The sequence below is a fragment of the Oxyura jamaicensis genome, chromosome 18 (assembly GCF_011077185.1).
Source record: "Oxyura jamaicensis isolate SHBP4307 breed ruddy duck chromosome 18, BPBGC_Ojam_1.0, whole genome shotgun sequence".
In the NCBI taxonomy this organism is placed as follows: Eukaryota; Metazoa; Chordata; class Aves; order Anseriformes; family Anatidae; genus Oxyura; species Oxyura jamaicensis.
The window spans coordinates 11,488,906-11,513,556 of record NC_048910.1 but is presented as its reverse complement, the minus strand read 5'-3'; the positions used below and the strand labels follow the sequence as shown (position 1 = coordinate 11,513,556).

Below are 24,651 nucleotides of genomic sequence, written 5' to 3'. Positions count from 1 at the left end.
GCGGAGTCGCCGCTGCCAGCCCCTGTGTGGGTGGATGGAGGGGCTGAATCCAGCTCGGGGGGGGGGGGGGGGGTCCCCATCCCACAGCAGGATTTCTGTGGGTGAGCAGGGCTCTGCCAGCACCGGGGCTGCTTTCCCTGCCCTGTGCCACTGGCACGGATGGGGACAGCAGCCCCAGAGCACTTGGGCTCCCCGGGACCTGCCCAAGGGATCACCCTGCGGGGACAGGCGGGCGCTGCTGGTGGCAGCGGGCGCTGCGCTGCAGTGGGGACACAAAGGGGTCCTGTGGGTGAGCCAGCGCCGATAACAATGCTCCGCGGCGTGGGACATTGGGCTATTGTCCGGGCTGGGGAGAACAACAGCAGCTGCAGCTGGCTGCCCGGCCAGCGGCCGCTCTGAGCTCACCGGGGTGCCTCTGCCCCGTTCCCCATGCCTTTGTGCCGCCCCCATCCTGCTCCGTGGTGCTGGGGTCGCTGCACCCTGCCCTGAGCATCCCTCCCGAGCCGATGGGTGCTGGTCCCTGCCCGCTGGGAGGTCAGGGGGAAGCCGACTCCTGCCGTCCCTTGCCGATGCTCCGACGTGAAGCAGCGAGCAGGAAGGTCTGTGGGGTCTGTGCCCCTTCCCGCAGGGCGCTGTGCAGAGGGGGAGCCGCGAGGGCGGCCGTGCTGCCATCACGCAGCCATCACCATCGCCGTGACGCCTGTCGGCTCCAGCCTCCCGCTCGGCAGCACCGCGCTGCCACGAGCCGACGGGGCAGAAAACGGGCACAGCGCCGCGGGACGCGGCCCCGCTCACCGGGACGGGGCGGCAGCACCGGTGTGGGGCCAGCACCGGGGGGCTTAGGGCTAGCGGGGAGTAACCCCAGCACCACGGCCGTGCCAGCAAGCCTTGGCCGGGGGGAATGCGGCCAGCACAACCGGGGGGTGCTGGGGGTGCACGGTGCGAGGCCACGGCCCCGCCGGCAGCGCTCGGCAGGCGGGGAGGCACTGGTCCAGTGCGTTTATCGCTGGTGACAGAATGGGAGCAGGTCTCCGTCCCCGATGTGTCAGGCCCTGTCGCTCCGGGCGCATGATGGGGACGTGTGATGGAGGAGGGCCGGGGTGAGGGGTGATGCCTGGCACCGGGGGGGGGCTGCTCGGGGTGCCCCCGGTGTGTGGCCCAGCACCGGGGCTGTGTCCCACGCGTGCTGCTGCAGCCTGGCCAGCCTGCAAGCCCCCGGGGGGGCTGAAGGGGTTCTCATGGGGGTGCGAGGTGTGAGCTGGGTGTCCCCACTGGGAGCTTGGGGACATGGCTCTGTCCTGATGGCACTGCAAAGAGGGACTGGGGCCGGTGCCGCTCTGCATCACCAGCAACGCTCAGAGCACTCGGGGAGCAACCAAAATCCTCGGTTTCGGCTCCTTGCTGAGCAGAAAGCCCAGGGTGAGGGGTTAGCCCCCTGGGATGAGGGGTTCACCCCTTGGCCGGCCCCAGCAGAGCCCGCTGAGGGTCGGGGGCCGCCGGCCAGCTGCTCTCGGTGCAGATCCGGGTGGAGAAGAAGCAAATGTCAGCACCGAGAGGCAGTGACGGGCTGCAAGTGGCTGGTGCTGAGCTCCCCGCAGCTGGGCTGCGGCACCAGGCAATCCCAGCTGCAAATTGAGATCAGATGCAGGCGGCTTCTCCCTCTAAATGCAGGGCGAGGGCTCCTGCTCAGGCTGGGTTTGCTCTGCTTTGGGAGGAGGAGGAGGAAGGAGGAGGAGGAAGCAGGAGGTTTCTGGGTGCTGCTGGGGCCCAGGTTGGGTGCTGTGACTGTGCTCCTTCGGGAGGCCTTGAGGTGCCTCTGGCTGGAGCCATGCAGGAGCTGGTGGCAGGCGTGGAGAGGCTCAGGTTCCACTTGGAGGCTGATGTGGAGCAGCAGAGAGGAGCCCAGCTCCTGCCCCTCCCGGGTATGTCCAGAAAGTCGGGGGACAGGGTCCTGGGGCAGCCTTGGGGGGCAGCAGGGGTGCAGGAGGGGTAAGGAGAGCCCCAGCTGGAGCTCCCTGCTCTGCTGCACCCACCGCAGTGCCTGGGTCCCCCTCGGGTGGCTCCAAGCACTGCCCCCCAATATCATGGGGGTCCCGTTGCTGGGGTCTGTGGGTGAGGCTCTCCTTGCTCCCCTTTCCCTGCAAAGCCGTCTGCGAGCTCTTCACCTGGGGGCTGTGCACCAGGGCTGAGTGCTGGGGACGGGACCGGTGCCAATTTGCGAGATTTTGGGGACATCAGGGAGACGGTGCCCCCCCTTCTTCTCTGTCACCTCCCCAGCAGCCTTCTCCATGGCCCTATACCCCCCCAAGGCGGGCAGCTGGGGGCACGAAGGCCTAACTCTGCCCAGAGCCCACCACCAAAACCCTTCGGAGCAGCGCTGCCGCCCCCGCTGCACCCAGGGGAGGGCTGGGGAGGGTCCGGGTGCCCCGTGCCCGGCCCGTCAGTGACCCCCCGGTGGGTGTCGGGGGGCCGCAGGCACGCAATGCCCGTCCCGGCACACGGGCACGGAGCGGGCAGTGGTGTGCAAGCACTGGGTGCGCGGGCTGTGCAAGAAGGGCGACGGCTGCGGCTTCCTGCACGGCTACGACGTGACCAAGATGCCCGAGTGCTACTCCCACGCCAAGCTCGGTAAGTGCCCGACTGGGGGTCCTGGGGTTGTTTTCCCCCCCCCCCCCGCAGCCCACCCTGTGTCCTTCAGGCCTGGCGCTGTCGCCTGATGCCACCTCCTGTCTGTGGGGAGAAGCGCCACTGCCACTCGCCTGGGGACACAAGCCCCCAGGCCAATCCTTTGTGCCCCACAGCAGCTGGGTTTGTCCCACCCTGTGGTCTTTTTGTGATATTTTTCCTTGCGTTTGGCTTGGGGGAGCCTCGTCCCATCTTCTCCCCCCCTTTACTCCCCCAGGCGAGTGCAGCAACAAGGACTGTCCCTTCCTGCACACCCACGCCACGGCAGACAGCGGGGCCTGCCCCTGGTACGACCGAGGCTTCTGCAGGCATGGTGAGGGCCCGAAAAATGGGACACGCACCGGGGTTAACGGGGGCTGCCCGTGTTCCCCACCGCTGGGGGGTGGGAGCCCGCACCCCGCTGCTGGCCCTGCCTCCCCCGAGGGGATGGAGCCAGAGCTGGGTGAACTGGGGTGGGTGGGTGGGCTGGGGGGTGGCAGCGGGTGCCCGGCAGGGGTTTGGGTGCAGCACCATGTCCCCGCTGATGGGAAGCTCTCCCGTGTGTGGCAGGACCCTCGTGCAAGTACAAACACACGCGGAGGGTGATGTGTGCCAACTACCTCGTCGGCTTCTGCCCAGAAGGACCCAAATGCAAATTCATGCAGTACGTACGGCGGGGGACGGAGGGGAGCTTGGCCTGTGGACGGCTAGGGGACGGTTCCCTGCCCGAGGCTGTGGCCCTCGTGGTGTCTGGATCAAGGACGAGGGTGCACTGAGGCTTCGTCCAAATTAAATGAACCCCTCTGGTCTCTCCTCACTGCCAGCCTGAGCTGGTGACGGCAGGGGACGGCCCCAGTCCCTGTGGGGACACCTGCACACTGTGGTCTAGGCCCCTGGGACAGCACTGGGAGGCATTGGGGGGGTGCAGGGGGTGCCTCTTGCCATGTCCTGGGGGTAACGGCCTGTCCTTGTGTTCCCCTCCAGCCTCAAGGCCGGGCCGACGACTCGCAGCGCAGATCCAGCCAAGGTGACGCAGGGAGGGTGCCGTGCGGACCCCCCTCGAGCTGAAGCCCTCTCGTCTGTGTCCCCGCTTCAGCGCTCTTGTAGGAGCCAGGGGACTGAGGTGTGTGACTGCCTCGTGTCCCCCCAGGGAGCCGAGTGTCCTCGGGAGCTGGCGTGGCTGGCACCCACTGCCAGCGGAGAGAGCAGCCCTGAGGACAGGCCACCTGCGGGACCCCCGCTGCTGGCCGCTGGCACCGCGCAGCGCAGGGACACCAGCAGCGTCCCCCCCAGCCTGCAGGGGCTGCTAGAACCAGGCACCTGCTTCAAGGTGGGTGGTTTGGGGGCTGGGAGCCCTGGGTGTGGTGATCCCACCTCTGTGGGAAGGTGAAGCACCGTGGGGGCTCTGAAAATGGCTCTCTGAATCGGGATGCGCTCTCTTTTTGGGCTGGGCTTTTTGGCCTGTGAGGCTGTCCTCACACAGGGGATCCCTGGCCGGGAAGGAGGGCTGGAATAATCACACCCCAAGTGATGCTGGGGAGAAGAAACTTCAAGTGCTTGGCACGCAGCAGAGCAGCCCTGGAGAGCAGTGACCCCCCATCTCTCTGGGGCAGGGGGTTGTTACAGGGAGAGGTCTTGGGCTGCTTCTTGTAGGCAAGAGCTGCGCCAGCTGAGGCTCCATTAACCCACTCCCTTGGAAATGCTCGGACAAAAGCACGTGGTAAAACAGCCCAGAGATGGTCTAGCACCAACTTGATGGCTGTCTCTCTTTGTTCCCTCCCCAGTGTGGACAGAAAGGTCACTACGCCAGCAAGTGTAGGAAGAATCAGCTGGAAATCCTGCTGGGAAAATGACTTGAGTGCTCCTGCGAGGAGAGGGGAAGGAGGCCACAGGACAGCACGATGGAGCCAGAGAGACTCCCAGTAGGACAGCTGCTGGACTAGAAAAGCCAGTTGGTTTTGCTCGGCACTCGCTCTCACAGCTCTGCACAAGGAGGGATCACAGCGTCCTTAATGCAGCTGGAATTGCACCCTTCACCGTCCCACCGGTGGTCACCGCCTGCTCCCTCCTGTGCAGCTGCGTTTGGATGGGGGCAGCGGGGAGGGGGCACGAGGAAATTCAAAGCCCACAGGTTTGAGGGGTGTGGGAACAGCTTGTGCCGGAGTCCTGGGCAGAGGACGGTGTGGGTGTGCTGCTCCCCTGTGAAGGGGGGGGTGAGAAACACAATGTGGGAAACACGGGGGGCTCAGCAGCAAAGGAAAATGCACCCAGGCTTTTATTGCTGGTAAGGGGAGTTCTTGGTGAAACACCTCTGACACAATACTTCTGCACCTCACTTGGAATAAAGAGTTCATCTTTTTGTTGCCTTTTTTTTTTACCCTTCATGCCTGTAACATGACCAATGCTGCTTTTCCAGGCATGTTCGGTGATGGCAGGCTACAACTAGCACTCTCATAACTGTCCTCGTTTGTCTGATGTCAGTTTGCCCTTTGGGCACAACAGCTAATCCAATGGATTTTCTTCCTCCAGAAATAGGGCACTGTGTTCTCAGTGCTGCTGCTTTAAAGCCTCCACAGAGCTCCTTCCTGTGGCTGTTTTGGTGTCCGGGCAGTCCCAGGGGTGCTGTGCTGCTGGTGGAGCTGGGGCCCCTTTGTGGAGCAGCTCTGCAGGGACCCCCCCTTCCCCTGGGGGTGGTAGCAAAGCAAACAATCTTGTTGTGGAGAGGGGTGAGTAAAAGCTGGGCAGGGCTGGGCACAGCTCTGCTAACTTAAGGGAATGATTATCCCTCTCTGCCACAATCAATCCTATAATTTATTGCTAATTCACTGTAACGTGTAGATCGATCTATGCTAACAGCCTACGTCAGGGAACCGTCCTGTCCCTGACCTATCCAGCAAGAGACCCAAGCAGCTGCAAACTACAGGAGCTCTCCTGCACACACCTCTGAGGAGCTGCCCTCATGCTTTGTCTTTCAGTACTGAGCACTGCCTGACCCGCAGAGCAGTGACTGGGGGCTGTCAGCATCGCCCCTCTGCCTGCCGGGGGTAGCTGAAAAGCAGCAAGGAGTGACGAGCTGCCTCTGCCAGGAAGGGGGCCCCTGCTGGGTTCAGCCCCTGCTGGGACGGCGGTCCAGAGAGCTTGTGCTGACTCCGTCAAATAGTTGTGATTGTTCCCTGGTTGCTGTTCCAGCTTCTTCAGTGGTACTTACGCCAGCGATTGCACTCTAGCAAAACAGAGGGGGAAGGGAAGAGAAAAAAACTGTTAGCACGCTGCTCTGCTCAGTGTGACGCGGTACTTTGCCCAGCAGGGATGAGCAGGAGTCTGACTACAGCTGTCTCTGTTTATGGGAGCAAGCCCTGGTGGGGAAACCACCCAACCACCACGTAAATCCCTCGTGGCATTTCGGAGTAAATCCAGGGAAGGGGTTGTGTCCGGTGCTGCAACATCTCCCTCTGCTCTGTGCAGGTTTAAGGAGTGCTCCCGACTGTTTCTGGCTCTCTCCAGGGGGAAGCTGTAGATCAGTAACTGTTACCACCACCTTCATTAACCACGTTCCTCTGCCTACCTAAGCCCATTCAGAATGCTGTTCCCTGAGCTCTGGTATTACTTTTAACTGTGGAGTATTTAAATGACTTCAGAGCTTGAAACCACACGAGGAGCAAACAGACTTAGCACCTGCTGCAAAAGGGGGAATTGGTGAAATAAGACATCGAGAAGGAGCTCTTACTGATGTGCTGATAGCTCCAGCCGTAGCTGAGGATGCAGTACCCAGCCAGGAGCATGGAGACCCCAGCTGCTCCGCCCTTTTTCACGTTGATGTATTTGTTGCAGTAACTGTTCCATGCTGTTGGAATAAAAATGCAAGGGTCAAACCAGGTACCGGTCACATAAATTTCACTGGTTTCCATAAACCTTCCCAAAACCCGATGGTTGGATCGATTATTTCTTTATAGACTGCCCCCCTGGGCCAGGCTGCAGCAGCATGGTAGCAGATAAACCAGGTAAGTGGGACAACTCTGCCCCAAGAGCCGGGAACTTAGCCTCACCTTTCTGCACGCCTCCAAGCAGCCCCCGGGGAGAGAAGTCACGGGTGGCCAGCCACGCGGGCAGCTCCCCCAGCCTGACATCCATCAGGCGCCTTTCTGCGAGGGGCCCTGTGAAACGAGAAGGCAGAGCAGTCAGGGGAGGGAAGCGGGGCCAACGCGGGGTGTGACCACGTTTGCTGGACCGGGTGGTGAGCGCTGAGCTGCTGTACAGCGTGGCTCCCAGGGACTTGGCTTTGAGAGCGCTCAGAAAAGAAGAGCGATTCTCTCTCCCACAGAGTCAGCAGGCTCCACCAGCCCAAACACGCGAGAGCCCACCTTAAACTGCCGGTTTTCCAGGCTGGGAAGGTTGCACAGGTTGCTCCTGGCACCCTTTCAGGTCTAAGCCCAGCAGCTCAGCGTTTCCTCCCCCTTCCTCTCCCATTCCCACCTGACGGTTTAGCCCGGCAGCGTGGCAGCAGAACGGTCGGTGTCTCGCATTACCTTGGTGTCCTTCTGAGAAGCTGCCCTGCGGGGGCTTGGCCGTCACCCCCCGGTCTCCCTGCGTGGGCTTCTCTGCAAACAGGCTCAGCGCGGGGTAACCGGGGCTCAGCTCCGGAAACCACTCCAAGCCCACGGCACCTGCCCCCGCGCTCCCGCCAGCGGCCCGGGAGGGACAGATGGGCTGGCGCTGGGAGGTGCTGGGCGAGAACGGGTGTGGAGCCGGCGGGGGGTCCCGCCGTGCGGCCCCGAGGGGCTCGGTAACGCCAGCCGTCTGCCGCTCGCGGTCACCGGGCTCCGGTGTGCCCGTGAGCTCGGTTTTGGCCGTCCCTTCCCCGCGAGCGCCGTGCTGCTCGGCTGGCAGATGGCGGCTGTTGGAGGGCGAAGCAGACCGGGGGGCTCCGTGCCTCTGCCCCTCTCCGGTCCCGGTCCTCGCCGTTCCCCGCTGCGGGAGGAGCTCACCGGGGCTCGGTCTGCGGCCGGCTCCGCGCACCGTGCGTGCTTCACCCGTGCTGGGAGCTCCGCGCCCGGCAGCCTCCGGGACAGCGGCCCCGGGAGCGGCTCGCTGCGGGCCGGGGCTGGCCGCGGGCCTCGTGCCGGTACCGGGGCTGGGCCCTGTCCCGGGGCCGGGCCGCTCGCGGAGCACCACGGCGCGGTGCTTCTCGATGGCGACTTTCGGCCCTCGGCGCAGCTTCGCGGCGGCGGCCGCGGCCTCCTCGGGACGGAGATCGAGGCTCCGGGCCACCTCCGCCTCGGTCCCGGTCGCCGTTTCCCCCCGCAGGCCCGGCGCGGCCTTGCAGTGCGGGAGATGAGCGCGGAGCCTCCGGAAGGGCCGCTGGCAGTACGGGCACCGCTGCGGCCCGCCCGGCCCCTCCGCCATTCCCGGTACCGGGCCGCTTTCCCGTCAGGCACCGCCGCGGCCACCCCTAGCGACGGATTACCGGGGCCGGTTGGGGACCTCAGCGGCGCGCGGCGCGCATGCGCAGTGACGTTAAACGGGCGGGGGCAAGGGCGGGGGCGGTGCGGGCGGCGCGCATGCGCAGCGGGGCGGGGAGGCCGGAAGCGGGAGCGGGGCCGGGCGGCGGGGCAGGCACCGGGCGCTGCCCGCCATGAGCTGCCGGCAGCCGCTGCCCAGCGAGCGCGGGGCGAGGCAGAGGTGGGCCGGGGGGGTGGGGGGGCTGGGTGGGACCGGTAAGGCCCGGGGGGTGGGTAACCGGGGGGCCTCCGGGGCTCGGTGCGGCCTGGCTGGGTGTTGGGGCCTGGTTGTGGGCGGGGGGCGGCCGGCGGCTGAGCTCGGTGCAGGCCGCGGGGGGTGGGAGGCGGAGGGGGAGGGGGCGGCGGCGGCTGTCCACGGGGAGGGCGAGAAGGAGGCGGCCGGGGGCTGGTGGAGGGCCCCGGTGGGACCGGCCCGGGGCCGTTTGGGTGCCCTGGGGCTGCGCCACCGGGAGCCCCGGTGCTGTGCGCGCTGAGGGCCTCACGGCTCTGCGGTGTTTGTACGGGGGGAGAGGAAACAACCAACCAACCAACCAAAAACACAACAAAAATAACAAAAAAAAAACCGTGCGTTGCCACCGGGGGACGGCGGCCCGGGGGGTTCCGGGCTTCTGTGCCGTGAGGCGGGGCTGATGTCACAAGGCGGGGGGGGGGGGGTCTCCCGGGGGGGTTCTCCGGCAGCTTCGGAGCGAAATCTGCGTTAAAAACAACCCTGCCAGGATTTGGGTGCGGATGCCGTCAAATGGGGACGCTAAAGAAAATCATCAGAGGCGTTAATTGTGGGTGGACGTGGCCGAGATGAGGGTCACCGGGTGGCTACCGGGATGCCGCCGCGCCTCCCGCTGCTCTCCCCGGCCTGTCAGGGGGTGGTCGCGGCCCCAGCTTGTTCTGGGGTCTGGCTGAATACCGGCAGCACTGCGAGGCTGAGAACGGTCGAGCGTTTATTGAGAAGGATGGATTTAGAAAGAGAGATTTAGAAAGGTTTTATTGGCAGGGCCCTGTCCCGGAAAACGATGTGACAGCATCAGCCTGGCTGCGCTGGGAGAAGAGCGACAATTTCGTCTGTTCTCTACAATATTTTCCTCTGTTCTCCATAATCTACAGCTAAAAAAGGGATACGACTTCACACCAGCCCAGAAGTTTAAACATCATCCTCACGAATTTACCAGATTTTCTTGCTTTTTGGCCCTGAGAGGCCAAAATAGGTGGTAGATCAGGAGACTGCTAATGCGTTCTTCTTCTTTTTCCCTGATTTTTTCCTCAGGAAGAGGAGGCGCAACGGCAATGAAGATGACAGCCACGTTCCCCAGACAAAACGTAACACCAGGAACACCGTCCTTCAGGACTCGTGGGACACCGAGGTGAGAGCCTTCTGGGGCAGGTTGGGTTTCCTTTCGTGCGGGCTTTACGTAATGGTTGCAATATTCTTTGAAATTGTTTTCAGAGAGAGCAGTTGATGAAAAGCCGTATTTTGGCTCTGTGTATGTGAGGCCAGCTCTGTTAGGTACTTCAGAGTCTGAAACCTGTAAGGTGCAGTTTAGAAACCGGCACGTTTTCCACTGAAACTACACCAAAACTTTCTGTTGATGTATTTCAAATACCGATGTGTAAATCCCAAAGATACCAAAAAAAAAACCCACGTTTGCTGTCTGAAACGAGATGCAGCGCGTCCAGCACCACGCAGGTGACTGGGGAGGGTTACAGGTGCCTGTGGTCACTTTGCCTGGCTGCCTGCCCTTCCAGCTGGGCACTTCTAGTAACGCGTTTGTTGTGGTGGGAAGGCAAACAGCATTTCTAGGGGTGTGATGTGCAGGGGGCCCCTGGCAAGCGGTGGCGCTTACGTGATTTTTTAAAAACAGCTCTGGGAGAGCCTGGCAGTTGACTCGCTCACTTGCAGCTGAAATGCTTGACCTCAGACTCTGTTTCTACCTGGGTTTGCCCGGGTTTATTTCTAGATGTGGGATAAGCTGTCTCCTGTTGTCTCATCGCTCACGTGGCAGGTGTTCCAGGGTGGTTTGCTAGCATCTGAGATATTTTTTTTAAAAAAAAAGCTGATTTCCAATCTGCCACCAGATTTCCTGAGCTGTTGCCTGTGTTAATCATCCGAACGTTCACTGTGTGCGTTCCTCATTAGCAACGTGGTTCTGTTGCACAGCGTTCACGGAGAAGGGCCTGCAGCGCGGGGGCTGCCTCCTCGCTCGTGTCTCTGGAAGTTAATGAAATCTAACTTTTTTTTTTAAAATAGCCTTGTTTTCCCTGCAGCCCTCTCACTCCGAAGACGGGCTGCAGTGAGCAATTCCACCACGCTGCTGTTGCGTTGAGCCACGAAGCGTGCTCTGGCTGCACAAAACGTGTTGTGTAACCGAGCAACCTATCTTTTACCACGCGCTAACGCCTTCGAACGCACACTCTAAAAGGACGCGGGGCTCTGTACCCCCCGTTCCTTTCGTGCGGGAGGCTTTTACCCACCCTTTACCAGCGCTGATGTGATAGCGGCAGCCGCCGGGGTGTTTGTCACAAAGAAAGTCACCGATGAAAGGCGTTCCTGGTACCTGCTCTGCTGTTCTTCCGGCAGTCGGGCGTGCTGGGATGAGGCTCCCTCTGCTCCCTGGGTATAACGGGCAGAGCCGGGAGCGGCCGCCTGACGCTGAACCACTTGTCCAACAGGTTAAACGCCTGGTGTAGAGTAGTTAATGGCTAAACGAGCTTTGTGGCGGGAGGAGGAAGAATTTAGTGTGGAACAAGGGAGTGAAGTGGGAGGCACGAAATTAAGACCAGCAGGAAAACCCTCGATGGTGAGTGGCAGAAGCACCTTCGCTTGTTGTGAACACTTGGACGTTTGACTGGGCAAAGCTGCTAAGACGCAGAAATGGGAATAGCTTTGTGTTGGCCACACGAGCGGGCGGCCTTGGCTCTGTCCTTAACCCCTGTTTGGTTTGGGGTGCTGCAAGCGAACAGCATGGTGCGAGCTGCCTGCCCCGCCACCGACAAAGCAGAGCGGAGTTAAACTGCTGAAGCTAACATTAAGACCCCTGCTTCGTGCATGCCCTCGCGTTGTGGAGGTATGTTTTAACACATTAAACCCCGACGTGCAGGCAAGGAGAACTCGGTGCTGCTGAGGCGGAGGAATGCACCTGCTGGGCAAAAATCAGCGTTCCCTTCCTCAAGGGAACAAAATTCACAGTGTCATCTACTGATGAGCTGAGCTGTTCTGTGTTTCGCTTGTTTTCTTGCGGTGTTGAGTCACTGAACTGAGCGTGTCCAGAAATTGGAGCTGTGAGATCAGGCTGGTGTTATTCCAGCGTTTCTTTGAGGACTTCCTGTGCCGAGCGCAGAAATTCTTGTGCTTATAGCGCACAAGTGCTTCCGGCTGATGGCTCTTGGAGCTGTTGGCCGTTTGTAACACTTGTACGCAGTTTCCTATTACTTTGCAGCCTACAAAGGGAGCTCTTGCCCGTTAAAAACCCCAACCAGCTGTAGGAGAGAAGCTAGGAGAGAGAGAGTGTGTTGGGGGAGAGCAATGTGTAACTTCAAAGGATGTGTGCAGGGAGGATTGCTTTCCTCTGAGGGCACACGTGCACCTGCGTTGTGTTAAACCTTGGCTAAAGGTCCCCATTCCTTTTGCCTCCCTTCAGCTGAAAGGTGACAGTTCTCTTCTTGCAGAGCGTGGTTTGCTTGGGAACGTACCCTCAGTATGAAAATCAGGCGGACGTACCACGGAACCTGACCTTGGCTTACGGCAGGATCTCTTTATTTTTGTCTTACGCTTCGTAGCTGGCAGTAAGGTGAAAGGAATTTTTTATTTCAGTGGCAGTTCACGTGCGGGTTGTTCGGGGGTGTTATCCCTCAGTCCCTCACTTCAGGGACGTGCAGTTCCTGCTGTTCCTGGAACAAACCCCTCCTGGGTGACACGGGAAGCCTCTGCTTCGCGGTTCACTCTGTGAACCTACGGCTGCAGTGGACGTTAAACATTAGCCAAGCAGAGCGTTTCATTCCCTGTCAGCCTCTCCCCCATCTTCTCCACTTACCAGAGGGTAGCTTTCTGGTCCCCGCGGGTGCTCACCTGTAAACTTAGCAAAAGCTCTTCCTGCTCCTGTCGTCTGCCAGCCTGTCCGTGAGTTGGGCAGAGCTGGGGGTCCTCAGAGGCGCTGCAGCCTGCGGAATCACTTGGCTCTGCTTTTCCCTGGCAGGGAAGGCAGTCTGCGGCGTCCTGGCTAACTCTTTTCCTTCCTGAGTAACTTTCCTCTGCAAAACCTCATTTCCTGTGATTCCTCCTCGTTAGCCTGCCTGATGGCAGGGTTCTGCAGAGCCTACCAGTACTGCTCCTCCCTCCGTGGAGGCTGCCGACGCAGGGTAGCGGTCGCTCCTCTCGGATCAGTGTTTGTGTAGCGCTGCAGCTGTGCCTCTCTACAGACATTGCCACGGCGAGGAAGGGCTGCTCTAAATTCTGATTAAACCCAGCTCATTTATTTGTTCAACTCACCTGGAGAGCAGCGGGACCTGAGCTGTTCCTTAAGCTCCTGTCATGAGTGATCGAGACGCTGCATCACAGCTCAGCAGGTGAATTCCGTTGAACAGTTTTCCCACAAATGTCCCAGTAAAACTTCTGTAACTGCAATGCTGAAGAGGGGCTGGCGAGTCCGGTGAACCCTGAGATGCCCTTTTGGTATTTGCGGCGCTCGTAAACTTGCGTAGGGCCGCTTTCCTTAGCCCTTTTTGCTTAAAGCTTTGTTGCATTGTGTAGATGCTTGTCGTTGCTGACATGATGACTTTAAGGCTTCTTTTTTTGTCTAATTGTAGTCCAAATGCGTAACAGAATGTGCACCACAGCCTGGGGAAATGGTAGGTCCATGACGTGGTTTGGGCAATGAACGGGCTTCACGTGCTAGTGAATTTTTGCATTAGAGAAATGGAAATAAAGAGGGTCCGACGGATCTACCAACAGCCTTAGGTGTAGGAAGCACGTCCCAGGACACAATCTCCGCTTAAAAAATCAAAATAAAATCAGACATGCATAAAATAATCATTACTAACAGCTCGAAAATGTTTGTTCTGTTAAGATGTGATGCTTCAGTACTAAGTAACAAATACTAGCTTCTCACTTTGATCTTTACCTTGATTTTCAGAAGGTGGCTGTAACGAAAAACAGTAAGGAACACAGACTAAAAGGAAACAAAGTGTCCTGTGCGGTGGGTTTCTCTCCAAGGCTGCTGTGACTTGTTAAGCCTAACAGCATCGCATTTCAATCTGTGCTTCTGTGCGAAATGAGGTGGGCTAGCAAGCACCATTTCGCAGCTCCTCTCTGTCCTTGTGGTGTCCTCTCCCTCTCTAGCGTTAGCAGCAGTAGACAGAGGAGCTCGTTGCTCGCCTAGTTACCTCTGCTGCTTCCTTCAGAATGATTTCATGTTATTTTTTTGTTGTTTTCTCCTTGCTGGAACCTAACGCGCCAGCACGGGTGCAGCCTCGGTGCTGATGCCTCGCTTGCCGTGCTGCCCCAGAACTGGAGCACTTTCGGTGCTCAGCAAAACGAACCTAACGTGGTTGAATTGGAACCACCGGTTGTGGAGTCGGTGCCACGGGGCTTCCAGGAGGCGTTGTGGTCCGTTCCAAACATCTGTGCGGTGGCTTCCCGGGCCTTGCTCAGGTGCAGCTTGCACCGTTCTTTACATCTCCTCCCAAAGCGAGGCCTCCTGGATGCGGTGCTGACTGTTAAATTGCTGTTGACTTCTATAATTTTGTCTTCCTCTGCTGTGGCCACCAAGCTTTGGCTTCTGTGGTTTGAACTTACTACAAAAAGCGGGCATTTTTAGCTGCTCTCACTTACGCTGGCTGCTTGTTTGAATTGACATCTTACGGGATGGCGAAGTGGTCGTTCTCTGACTCTTCAGCACCTAAATCTCTGCATTTTTTTCCCTGAGCAGCCTGTCACACAATATTAAAATATTTCAGCTGTAACTAACAGAAACCTTTCATTATCAGCCCTTAAAATGGTGTAAAACTAACAGTTTTATGTCTTTGAAACACTGAAAGTGATGGCTAATGCTCTTCAGTCATTACCAGAAGGCGTGTTTATCCTAATGCTAACGAATGAGCCCTGTCCACTGTGTTAGCTGCAGTTCTCTTTCCTGCGTGTGGAAGTTATTTAACGGCTGTCATTTCTGTAAATTTGTCCATTTAGCAAATTGTTACGGAAAGCTCTCAGCTAACATTGCTAACGTTGCATCCCGGTTCTTAACTGGGAGAAGAGCATGTATGCATGTGGAGGTGTTCAAAGACCTAAAACGGGAACCGTGCTGCCTATGTTCCTAACAGCCTGTTGCTTTGGATCACTTCTTAGAAAAATTGACCTGTAAAAATGTGCTTTGCATGGTGCTTACCTAAAACATCTGCTAAACCAGAAGTGGTGGATGCGAAGGTGGTACAGCTTTTTTCCTTACGCCCTGCCTGCCTTCACTGACCCGTGCAGCTCAGTAGGAATGTTCTTTATTTTCCAGTTCTCGGATGAATTTGGCAAACTTCACTAGTGCTAAAATGTGGGTCATGGGGGCAGAGCTGATGGGCCTGAAACGGAAAGTTTGCAATCCAGCGTGCTGGAGGTCAGCGAACCTCCGGGTGAAAGCTCGCTCATCCCTTCAGCTCTGGGACGCTTTCCGTGCGGGGGCAATAACCGCAGCTCTGAATGCCGAGAAAGCACTTGGTGGATTTTCTTTGGTCCATCGGGCTGAATATAAGCCTGGAAGTGCGGAAGGGAGGGGCTTACTGTACAGAATATTTGCTTGAGTAAGGTATCTCGTTGTGGGCAGGAGAGAAAAATGTTGTTTTGCTGTTAATGTTCTCTTTGTCTCAGTCCTCCAGCAGCGATAGCGGCAGCAGCAGCAGCAGCTGTAGTAGCAGTAGCATCAACAGCCCTGACAGAGCGAGCGGCCCAGAAACCAGCCTAAACCCGGTCATTGCAGGATCCAGTCCTGTCTCCTCTCAGTCCTTCCATGAGCAGTCTGCACTAAGTCAAGGTCCTTACTTCCACATCAACCAGATCCTGAAGGAGGCACACTTCCACAGCTTACAGAGCCGGGGACGCCCTCCTACATGATGAACCAGCAGTTCCTTGCCTTCTGTGAAGGGACAGCACTGTGTAGATTTGATATTTCAACTTCAAGTTTGTTAAAATGGAATTGCACAAAACGCCTGTTGCCTTTTCTGTCTATATTTGAAATAACAGGTTAACAGGAAATTGTTTACTTGTGGTTTGCTGCACTATTGCAATGCAAAAGGGGCTTTGAAGCAATTTTTATAGGATTCTTTTTGGGGTGGTTGTAAAGTACGTGTCCAGAGGAGACCGAGGAATCCACATCTGTGTTATAGGATTGCATAATGTCCAATTCCATTGACTGCCTAATCTGTTTGTTAGCAGTTTGCTTTATGTAAAATTCTTTCAAACATTCATCTTCAGTTTTATAAGTCTTTTTTTTAATTTCAATAAACTAGTAAAAAAAATATTTGGCAAAATATTTCTGAGCATTTAGAAGTAACAGAACAGTAATAGGCGCTGTCACTGGAATGCGCTAGGACTGATCCAGCTGTAAGCTCTCAGCCCAGTGTGGTGCGTGACGAGCTTTACTTTGCTTGATCTTTCCTGTTGCAGTATTGAAAAGAAATTGTGAAACTAGAACCAGGAAAGCTTAGGCAGCTGTAGCCAAAATAGCAGGTGGCTGCTGGGTTTGCATAGAGCTATCTGCTGAGAAGAGCCTGGGGAGGAGCTTTTGGAGGAAAGGAAACGTTGCTCTGATACCAATTTCTAGCTGTGAAACTTTTTTTTTGTTATATTGTGTAGTTTTGTTTCTTTAATTTGTCTTTAACTCCTAAGGAATAGAAAGTGCAGGAGTAGCTAGAGCACCACTTCAGCGTGCAAAGTACAAGGACCTTCCTGGCCTGTGCCTGGTTCAAGCGGCATTGCTACTGTCTGGCTAAGCATGGCAAAGTACTCCTCTTCTGGCAGCACCGGCGGAGGTGTCACCAGTCCCTGCTGAGGGCAGAGCGTTCTCCGCAAAGACAAATACAGAGACAAACTTCTTATTTTTTATTGAATCACTTGGTCATGCCAGAAAGCCATCCCAGCTTGAAGAGCGAAGGTGCAGCTGTGTCTTCCTCCTCGGTTACAAGCTGCCTGAACAAAGAGCCAGGGCGCGATGCCTCCTCTTCTGCTCTTGTGAGGGCAGGAGGTGGAACCTGTTTGTTTTTAGAAACAAGAGTCAGGAACTCTCACAGCACACCTTTGACTTATTCCCTACCCTCATCTACAGTAGCTGCAGGGAGGTGCAGACTACAGAACAGCTGTTCCCAGACAACTCGAGCCCGAACCACAACGTAACTGCTTCCACGCGTGGTTAGGGACAAGCAGAGGCAGGTCTGAGTGGCAGATGCGCAGCTTTTTGCTGTTGTTAGCAAGTTTCTTTTCAGATGTCATCCAGCGCTCCCAGATAATCATTCTGTACAGCAAAGAGAGGGGGGCTGCTCTTAGAGCAAGGGGGTAATAATGATAAAAGGACAGCTGTCGCCTGTGCGGAGTTCTTGAGTAACTGGACTTCAGCCTCTGTTCTGTCATAAAAGGAACAAGCAATGCTGTGAAGTGGGGCTAATGCAAAGATACACGTGCCACCACAGCCAACACTGCTGCCACAGCAGGGGAGTGGTAAAGCGAGACAGACATCACCGCACACTCTGCACGCTACTACAGCTGAGGTGTAAGAGGTAAAGAACACCTGTACTGCGAAGCTCTGGGCTTTAAACAACTCTGGTCTATGTCTGCTTCTTAAATCTTCTGAATATTGGAGAACGAGAGCTGCAGAGTAAAGGCTAGTTTCAAGTAACTCTCTGCTCTGATAAAAAACATCTTTACTGTTCATCCCAGTCGAAGACACATTGTCACCGATGGATTATTGGATTGTTTGTGGCTAAGGAAACGTCCCCCATTCCTGCTTCCTGCAGCAGTGAGGTATTCCTTGGCTCTCAGTCCTCAGCACGGGGAATTCCAGCTAAGCAAATGCTTTAAACTGGAGGAAATGTAGCAACATCGGGGTTGTCTACTAATAAAACTCAGAAGCAAGACACTGCAGAGCCTTTGCAAGAGAAGCAAGCCACTCCGTTCACACAGGCTTAAATACCCAAGCCAGGCTTCGTCGGGAGTTAAAGGTCAGCATCGCACTGGAAGGGAGTTCAAATAATTAGATAGCATCCTTCAACGTTTCTTGCAGCTATCCTTAAATGAATTAAGCTGTTTATGAATTGATCTCAAAATGACTCATCTGTGCAAGTCTTCACTGCATTTCCATGGTAGTTACTGCCTATGTTTTACCGCAAGCCCCCAAATACCCAGGGGCCATCAGGGTGTGGTTTTTTTTGGGTCAAGGGGAAATCCAAACCGTCTCATGCTGTGTTGCCGTAATGGTCCTCATTTTACAGAGAATAAAAATCGGGTTAAATATTAACTGTTTGGTTACTTTCTTCTTTCTCTGCCAGCTCTAGTGTTGGTGCACTGGCAAAAAGTTATCGCGGCTCTGTTTTACCAACCTGGACTCTTTCTGCGTTCCTGGTAGCAGACTTGGCCTTTCGTGAGCTTGACATACTCAGCGGCAGAAGTCCAAATCTTCAAAGAGATGGAAGTTAAGAAATGCAGTCGGTCACAGGGAAGCAGCAATTCTAGACCTGCTTCCTGAAGAGACGGGGGAATGCACAGAAGAGAGCCGAGCGACTTACCTGATCTGGCTGGATGCTAAGGGCAAGATATTGTGGAGCTCCTGGGAGCTGAGAGCGCTGCTTCTGCTCGTGTACTGGTTCTCTGTCCCGGTCAGCAAGCCGAAGAGAACCTAGAAGGCACGAAGGAGCTGTTTGCATTTGGGGGCATCTGCAGAGCTGCCCACACAACAATACACAGCCGCGGAGTCTACTGGCGCTGCGTAACGCTTGTGGTTGGGTGAAGCTTTAATCCAAAGGGTCTCCCCTTCCCCCCTACAGCCCCTGCTTTTAACTGGCACTGCTCACTGGTACCACAGCGGAGTTCTAGGCCTGGTTCAGCACTGCTTAACCCAATTAGCACTGCACAGGCTCCAGTGAGTCCTGTGAGATAAAGTTCAGCCAACTCCACGCCTGATTACGTGCCGTTCAGCCAGCTCAGCCAGCTCCTCTTATCGTCGGCTGGCATTAAATACCCTTCCCGTTCCTGAGCAGGTGCCAGTAGTTATCTTTGGACATTAAGCAGTTTTCAGTGCCACCACAGCTGCCCTTCAGAGTGTGTTTTGCAGCGCTGCTCCCTGGGGCGTGCGTTCCTTTTCCTGCACTTACAGATGTTCGCTGAACCAGGCGATTCAGGTTGCCGTTTAGGTGTGGAGTAAAAACGTCCAAGTCGAACGGATCGATGTGTCCCTCCAGGAAGTCAGTCACCTCCTCAATCCTACGAGCAGAGGTCTGTCAGTGTTCACATCTTAGCGAGGGCTGGGCCACAAGGATGACTGCCGACACCGATGGGGTGCTCAACCTACTGCTAGGATCTGAACCCCAGAATTACACCGCACCTGGAGTCGTGCTTGAGCCTGCTGGTCTTTGCTTCCTCACCCTTCGCTGTCAAGATGATATTCAGGTACCGCAGATCGTAGAGCAGCTGCAGAGCTCTGTTCTGGGTCATGGGGAAGGAGCCTGCTTGCTGCAAATAGAAGGGCTCTTCACTCGCACTGCAACACGGCTGACAAAGGACTGCATCAGGGCAAACATTTTAAATCACCAGCCCCAGGAAACAAGCAGCACAACCGAACTGCTCTGAGCACACGCTGCTGGCAGATCCCTTTTTGCCTCATTTTTGGGGAGGTGCAGTCCCCCCTCCCAGCTCCCCCAGGGGTATGTTTCCAAGGGACCGGAGCACACAAACTGCCGAGCGCCCAGCGACCCTCACATCCAACACCGGCTGGAGCAGGGACTGATCCTGCTCGCGTACCTTCTCCTGCTTCTCCTCCACGAGCTTTTTGTAGGCAGCAAGCACTTCTGCCATGCAAGTCTTCAGCAGCTCCTGCAAGGTGACTTTCGGCAGAGTGTGGCCCCCGACCCGGTTCACCTCTTGGCACAGGCTGAAGAGGAGGCCCTGGACGTACCAGGACGGCTGTTGAACGGAACAGAACAGCGTTATTGGTCACGGGGGCTGTAAGCTTCGTTAGCTCTATCAGAGGCACAACGTCATTTGGGTTTTCAGGAGCTTCCTACTTTTTCAGCAACCCCAGAGCTCTGCCATTGAGATTGACCTGCCCCTGTAGCAGGATTTAAACTTTGGTGGGTTTTAAATCTATTGTCACACCAGGCTTTTGGTTATCGCAGTCCTCAAACTCTCCCAACTCCTTTACCAGAGGTTTTGAGCTGAGCCCTCAGCCTTTGCAGCCCGCCTGTTGCAGCCCTGTCCTTCCGTGCAACCAATTTCCATGGGGTCCCTCTCTTGTGGGCCCCTACGTATAAACCAGGCGTAACTCCTCCTTTCACTCAGCTTTATGGGGCCTGGGCCAACCTTAATCATTTCAACATGCAGCAACTACCTAATTTCCTTCCTCTGACCTCTGTCCTTAGGAGATGAGTACTGCAGAGCAAACAGCACCAGAGGGTCAATGCCCCATGCTCAGAGCACCAGGAGAACTCCAGGGCAGGTGGGCCCCATTCGACAAAGCAGCAGTTTTGGAAACCAACACTTTTCTCCTCCCAACAGATCATTTCTCTGCATTTCCCAAGAGGACGTTCCTCGTACCTGCATAGGCAGCCGGATCTTTGACGTCACGCTGTTTCCAGACTCACTCTCCTCCTGAATTTCAATCTCATCCCAGTTGGTGGCTGTAGCCAAGACGGAGCCAGCTGTATCTAGCAGCAACGTGTTGGTAAAGCACTGAACCAGAGCCTACAGCACAACACAAAAGCACCCAGTCACAGGACAGCTCTAGTGGGAGTACCGAGGGATGGGCAGCCCACTCCTGCCTGCGGCCTCCCACAGCCCCCCCGAGCCTCCCAGGTGAACGTGTCCCACTGGATCCCACCTCTGAGCTGCTGCCACCTCATCTCCCACAGGCTGAGCACCACGGAGCCCATAACGAGCTCAGCAGGCAGCGCAGAGCAAGCAAAATCCCCGCAGAAAGTGGTTGTGATGAGCACCAGCTCCTTACTTTGGTGACAGTGGAGCTCCAGATCTGATAAGCAACCAGGCTCTGCTGCAGGAGTTCTGCCTTCACCTCCTGCCACTTGGCCTGCACTGGATTCACTTCTTGGGCTTTCCCCTTCCCCAGCTTCTTGGCGGAGCGGGTTTCCTTCAGCGCCGTCTCCGCGCCGCCCGACTGGCCCAGGATACATTGCTTGAGGTGAGGGCAAAGCTCGCTCAGGGACTGGCAGAGCCTGGCCATGAAGAGGACGGCATTGAGCCTGCTATCGCTGGGAGCATCAGCCTGTCCCCCCAGCAGGCTCTGGGCACTCTGGAGCTCTTCTCGCACGCAGCCCAGTACGTGGTGGATGCAGGCGACGCAGCGGTCGCGCAGCAAGCCCTCCACCAGCCCGGTGTCAGCGTAGCGGTCAAAGGCTGAGCGAGGCTGCGGGGCGAGAGCGGCCTCCTTGGGGGCCGTGGGCTCCGCGGGAAGGTAAGAGAGGAGGTCGTCCAGCCTGGCTTTCAGCTTCAGGTCCAGAGCCGAGCAGAAGCTCTGCACGCACGGGGTGAGTGCCTGGGCCTTCATGGACAGCCCGCTCTTGGCAAACTGGCTGCGGTTTGCCACGTTGACCCAGGCGGCGTCCGAAGGCAGATCGCTGGAGCTCTCCGACCACAGGAACAAGGCCACGTTGTGCTCAAACTGGACGTGCTTGCTCGGGGCAGAGGCGGCGGATTTGACTTCGAGTTCCTGCAGGGCTGAGACGAGAAGCTGCTTGGAGCTGCTCGAGATGGATTCAAAGCCCTCTTTGGTCAGCGTCTGGAAAATAAGGCAAAAACCAGCTTTTCCACGTGTCTCCCGTCACAGAGCGCTTAGTGCTAACAGCACCAGTGGCCTGCTTGAGGCAACGAGAGAGGGAACAGAGCAAGGCTGCTTGCGAACTGCTGCAGCAAAGCACTCACCTCCAGCCTGTCCAGGAAGAGCTGCCGCAGCAGGTCCTCCCAAAAGGAAGCAGGCTTGTCCAAAAGGCGACGGCACACCACGTCCCAGTGCTGGCTTACGGACTCGCTCGTGAGCAGCTCCCACACCGCATCGCGGATCCCCGCGAGGCCTTTCAAGCTCTTCACGTAGACCAGCAGGTTGCTGACCCCGGCCCTGATATCATCGCTGCACCTGCAGGCAACGCTGGGCTTCAGACTTGCTCAGACACAGTCCCACAGAGCCCAGGAGATGTGCTACAGCGAGGTGGGGGAATCGCTGACCTGTCGGGAAGAGGCTCTACCTACAGAGGCACTTGCAGGGCCGAGGGTATTTCTAATTCTCAGCCAGGCGGCTGCACCCTGGATCCCAGCAGGGGAGCCACGTGCCCGGCATTGGGAATCCAGGGCTGCTGTGGGTGTCAAAGCCAGGAGCGCCCCAGGAACCCACGCTAACTGCTCCCCACTGCAAGCCACCCCGGGCAGGCAGGGGCTCTGGGAGGGGTTGCTGGAGAAATCTCCCGTGGCCACCTCACCCTGGGGGGGCTGCAGCTGATGGCAGGGACCAGCTGGCCAGCCCAGCAGCAGCTCCACGGGGTAACGATGTGGGACTGATACCAATGAGTAACGAGGCTGCTGAGGGGCTGCACGGGCTGTCTGCATCCCCAGGGTGGGAGGGGGTGGAGCTGAGAACTCCATCAAGGGGGTCTGGTTGCACCCACCCAGTCTGGGCAAGGACAGCAAGAAGGAAGGAGGTGCTGGACCAAGAGCCAGAAGAGGCAGGTAAGGGATTTCCTTCTCATTTACTCTTGATGTTTTTTTTTTACTGGTGGTTGTGGCAGTGTAAAGTAGCTCTAGACAAATGCTGCTGTGCAGCCCGGAGGTAGCCTGTGTGGCTTACTGTATCTGCGTGCCACAGCCTGGTTATTAGGACTGTGCTGTGCTGCTTCTGGCTTTTTAATTGCAAGGGAGAGGGAGTGCTGAGCAAGGAGCCAGCAGAAGATACAGCCTAGCAGGAGCTAGTTTTGCTTTGTAGGTTATCTGGGCTTTGCTTTGTGCTGCTGCCTTGACAAAGAGACCTTGTGGAGAGCCCTGTGCTGGGGGACGGTGCCACACTCACATGGCAATCCACTTCTGCAGCGTGTCTCTGAGGTAGTCCTGGCTGATAGGGTGGGCCAGGGTCCGCAGGGTTGGCTGGAACTCCACCACAGACTCAGGGAGGTACCTGAACCAGCTGCTCAGCTTCACCTCGTCCTCTAGAACGCCGCCTTTCCCTGGAAGCACAAGGGATGGGGGAGTCAGCCCAGCGCAGGGGGAGCTCCTGCCTGCAAACAGAGCTGTTACTGGCCGGGTGCCCACCTGCTGGGTGCTGGCCCGTGGTGCTCTCCAGGGTGGAGAAGAGCAAGCCGCAGGGCAGGGCTGGATCTGGTGGCATCCCTTCAGGCATCATGTAGAAGAGTGCATAAGCCTGGTACAGAGTGGTGGTTAGCAGCTCCATCAGGGAACACACCTGAGCTTTTATTCCTGCACCTGTTAAAAAAAAAAAAAGCCTTTTAGTGGAGGCATCCCCTTCAACAAGTGTGACCAGCCCTGTGTGTTTCCAGGCCTGTGGGTCTGGTGAAACCCTCCAGGGATGGGCTGGAGGGCACAGGGCTCAGCCCCACGTTTCGCCTGCTTCCTGGTTAAAGATGAGCTTGACTTCAGCTCCTGAGCGCTGCTAACTCAGCACCGTGGCAAAATGCACATCCCCAGCATCGTGAGCTCTACAGGACTAAGCCACCCACTCTTCTGCTTGGGTACTGCAAAGGGACTTCAAAAAGAAGGCAGCCCCGTTGTACTGACCGTGGTGGGGCTGGTTGAGGAGCTGCTGGATCGCCAGCTTCCTGGCCAGCAAGAAGTCTGCGAGGGCCTGGCGCGGAGAGCTGTCCTCCAGGAGCATGATGGCACACAAGGCTTCCGCCACCGCCTGGTCCGACACGGTCTGACACCGGAGCAGGGACTTGCTCTCCTGCAGGATGGTGGATCTGGCAAGGGAAGGGACCAGGCAGTAACCAAGGGCTGGAAGGAGGAGGTTTGGTGTTTGATAGATGTGTTTGGGCTTAGTTAAGTGAACCGGAGCAGAAAGAGCACGCGGAGCTCCCAGCAAACATCTGCTGGTCCTCCACAACCCACCAGGTGCCTAGGAGGATACCACTGCCTTTCCATGTCGGAGCAGGGCTCAACGGCTGCTCTCCAGCCGAGAAGCTCCTGCCTGGCGAAGCTCCTGCCTGGCGGGCTTCACAGCCTTTATGACCAGGGCAGCAGCAGCCGGGGAGCACCTCCCGCAACCCCCCCCAAGGCGGCGGGGCCCCTTCCCGAGGCGATGCCCACCTGAAGTGGCTGGCGGCGGCCACCTGCCGCAGCAGGATGGGGAAGCGGGCGAGGACGGGGCTGTAGCGGGCGCGGGGGGCGTCGAGCTGCAGCAGGCCGTGGAGGTGGCGGCACAGCAGGTAGAGGCGGGCGGCGGGCAGGTACCGGCCGGCTTCCATGGCGCCCCACGCCCGCTCGGGGATGTCCAGCAGCAGCTTCAGCTGTGCCGCAGCTCGGTACAGCTTCTCCGGCACCCGTGGTGGAGCCTGCAGGGGGGAGACCGGGGGGGGGGGGGGGGGGGGGGGGGGGGGGCCGGGGGGGGGGGTCCAGACCCGGCTCCCCCGCCGCCCCCTCCCGGTCCCCCCGTGCCCTCACCGGCGGAGCAGGGCCGGGCCGTGCCGCGCCGCCCCGCTGCAGCCCTCTGACGGCTCCCAGCAGGCGCTCTGCGCTCAGCCGCATCTCGGCGATGGTGTCGGCCGCCTCGATGAGGTCGCGGTAACGCTCGCCCACCATCTGCCGCAGCTCCTCCCGCTTCTGCTCGATGCCGGCCCGCAGCCGCCGCTCCGCCGCCCGCAGCTCCGCCGCCGTGTGGGCCTCGAACAGCGCCTCGGCCTCCGCCGCCCGCGCCGCCATGGCCGCCATCACCGTCCCCCCCCTTCCTCCCTCCACGGCGGCAGTGACGCGGCCGCCGCCATCTTGGCGCCGGGCAGGGCGCGCTTCCGGCGGCGGCCGCCGCCATGTTTGTGCGGGGCACCGGTTGCTATGGCAACGCGGCCTGTCCCGGGGGAGGGGGGGTGTAGAACCGCAGCGTTTTGCCCTTTTTTTTCCTTTTTCCCATGAAACGAGCTCGGTTCGTGTCTGTGACCGTCGGGGTTCGGGCCCGGCTCCCTCAGCCCGGGGGTGCGCTACGGGCCTGGCCCCGCCGCCCCGGGGGGCTCACGGGCGGGCCGGGCCCTGGCCAGGGGCGGCCCCGCAGCGCTCCGGGGCAGG

General features: G+C 57.9%; 4 protein-coding genes across 10 annotated transcripts; 2 read left to right on the top strand and 2 right to left on the bottom strand.

The window, feature by feature from the left end:
- The first annotated feature begins 1,755 nt into the window (after nucleotides 1-1,755).
- CPSF4L (cleavage and polyadenylation specific factor 4 like) lies at nucleotides 1,756-5,029 on the top strand. The gene is made up of 5 exons (XM_035342542.1): nucleotides 1,756-1,928; nucleotides 2,494-2,628; nucleotides 2,903-2,998; nucleotides 3,235-3,328; nucleotides 4,449-5,029. The coding sequence occupies exons 1-5, from the start codon at nucleotides 1,829-1,831 to the stop codon at nucleotides 4,588-4,590; spliced, it is 567 nt and encodes a 188-aa protein (XP_035198433.1). The 5' UTR covers nucleotides 1,756-1,828; the 3' UTR covers nucleotides 4,591-5,029.
- Nucleotides 4,912-6,920, bottom strand: C18H17orf80 (chromosome 18 C17orf80 homolog). The gene is made up of 3 exons (XM_035342550.1): nucleotides 6,711-6,920; nucleotides 6,392-6,508; nucleotides 4,912-5,887 (listed from the first exon to the last, which is right to left on the bottom strand). Exons 1-3 carry the CDS (start codon nucleotides 6,793-6,795, stop codon nucleotides 5,859-5,861), a joined length of 231 nt encoding a protein of 76 aa, XP_035198441.1. The 5' UTR covers nucleotides 6,796-6,920; the 3' UTR covers nucleotides 4,912-5,858.
- A 1,268-nt stretch (nucleotides 6,921-8,188) lies between these two features.
- Nucleotides 8,189-17,665, top strand: FAM104A (family with sequence similarity 104 member A). Of its 6 annotated transcripts, none has more exons than XM_035342543.1 (5): nucleotides 8,189-8,343; nucleotides 9,445-9,541; nucleotides 12,981-13,022; nucleotides 13,307-13,369; nucleotides 15,028-15,674. In XM_035342543.1, the coding sequence occupies exons 1-5, from the start codon at nucleotides 8,297-8,299 to the stop codon at nucleotides 15,268-15,270; spliced, it is 492 nt and encodes a 163-aa protein (XP_035198434.1). In that variant the 5' UTR covers nucleotides 8,189-8,296; the 3' UTR covers nucleotides 15,271-15,674. The 6 variants fall into 6 exon arrangements, with proteins under 6 accessions (XP_035198434.1, XP_035198435.1, XP_035198437.1 ...); XM_035342545.1 differs by lacking the exon at nucleotides 8,189-8,343 and adding an exon at nucleotides 10,848-10,975 and having other exon boundaries at nucleotides 9,443-9,541; XM_035342544.1 differs by lacking the exon at nucleotides 12,981-13,022.
- On the bottom strand, nucleotides 16,243-24,338 carry COG1 (component of oligomeric golgi complex 1). 2 transcript variants are annotated; one of them, XM_035342515.1, is made up of 15 exons: nucleotides 24,037-24,338; nucleotides 23,683-23,927; nucleotides 23,155-23,336; nucleotides 22,672-22,842; nucleotides 22,433-22,586; nucleotides 21,298-21,508; nucleotides 20,366-21,154; nucleotides 19,957-20,103; nucleotides 19,165-19,326; nucleotides 18,749-18,876; nucleotides 18,519-18,627; nucleotides 17,934-18,043; nucleotides 17,748-17,823; nucleotides 17,342-17,381; nucleotides 16,269-16,406 (listed from the first exon to the last, which is right to left on the bottom strand). In XM_035342515.1, exons 1-14 carry the CDS (start codon nucleotides 24,301-24,303, stop codon nucleotides 17,364-17,366), a joined length of 2,769 nt encoding a protein of 922 aa, XP_035198406.1. In that variant the 5' UTR covers nucleotides 24,304-24,338; the 3' UTR covers nucleotides 16,269-16,406; nucleotides 17,342-17,363. The 2 variants fall into 2 exon arrangements, with proteins under 2 accessions (XP_035198405.1, XP_035198406.1); XM_035342514.1 differs by lacking the exon at nucleotides 17,342-17,381 and having other exon boundaries at nucleotides 16,243-16,406.
- Between the last annotated feature and the right edge of the window lie 313 nt (nucleotides 24,339-24,651).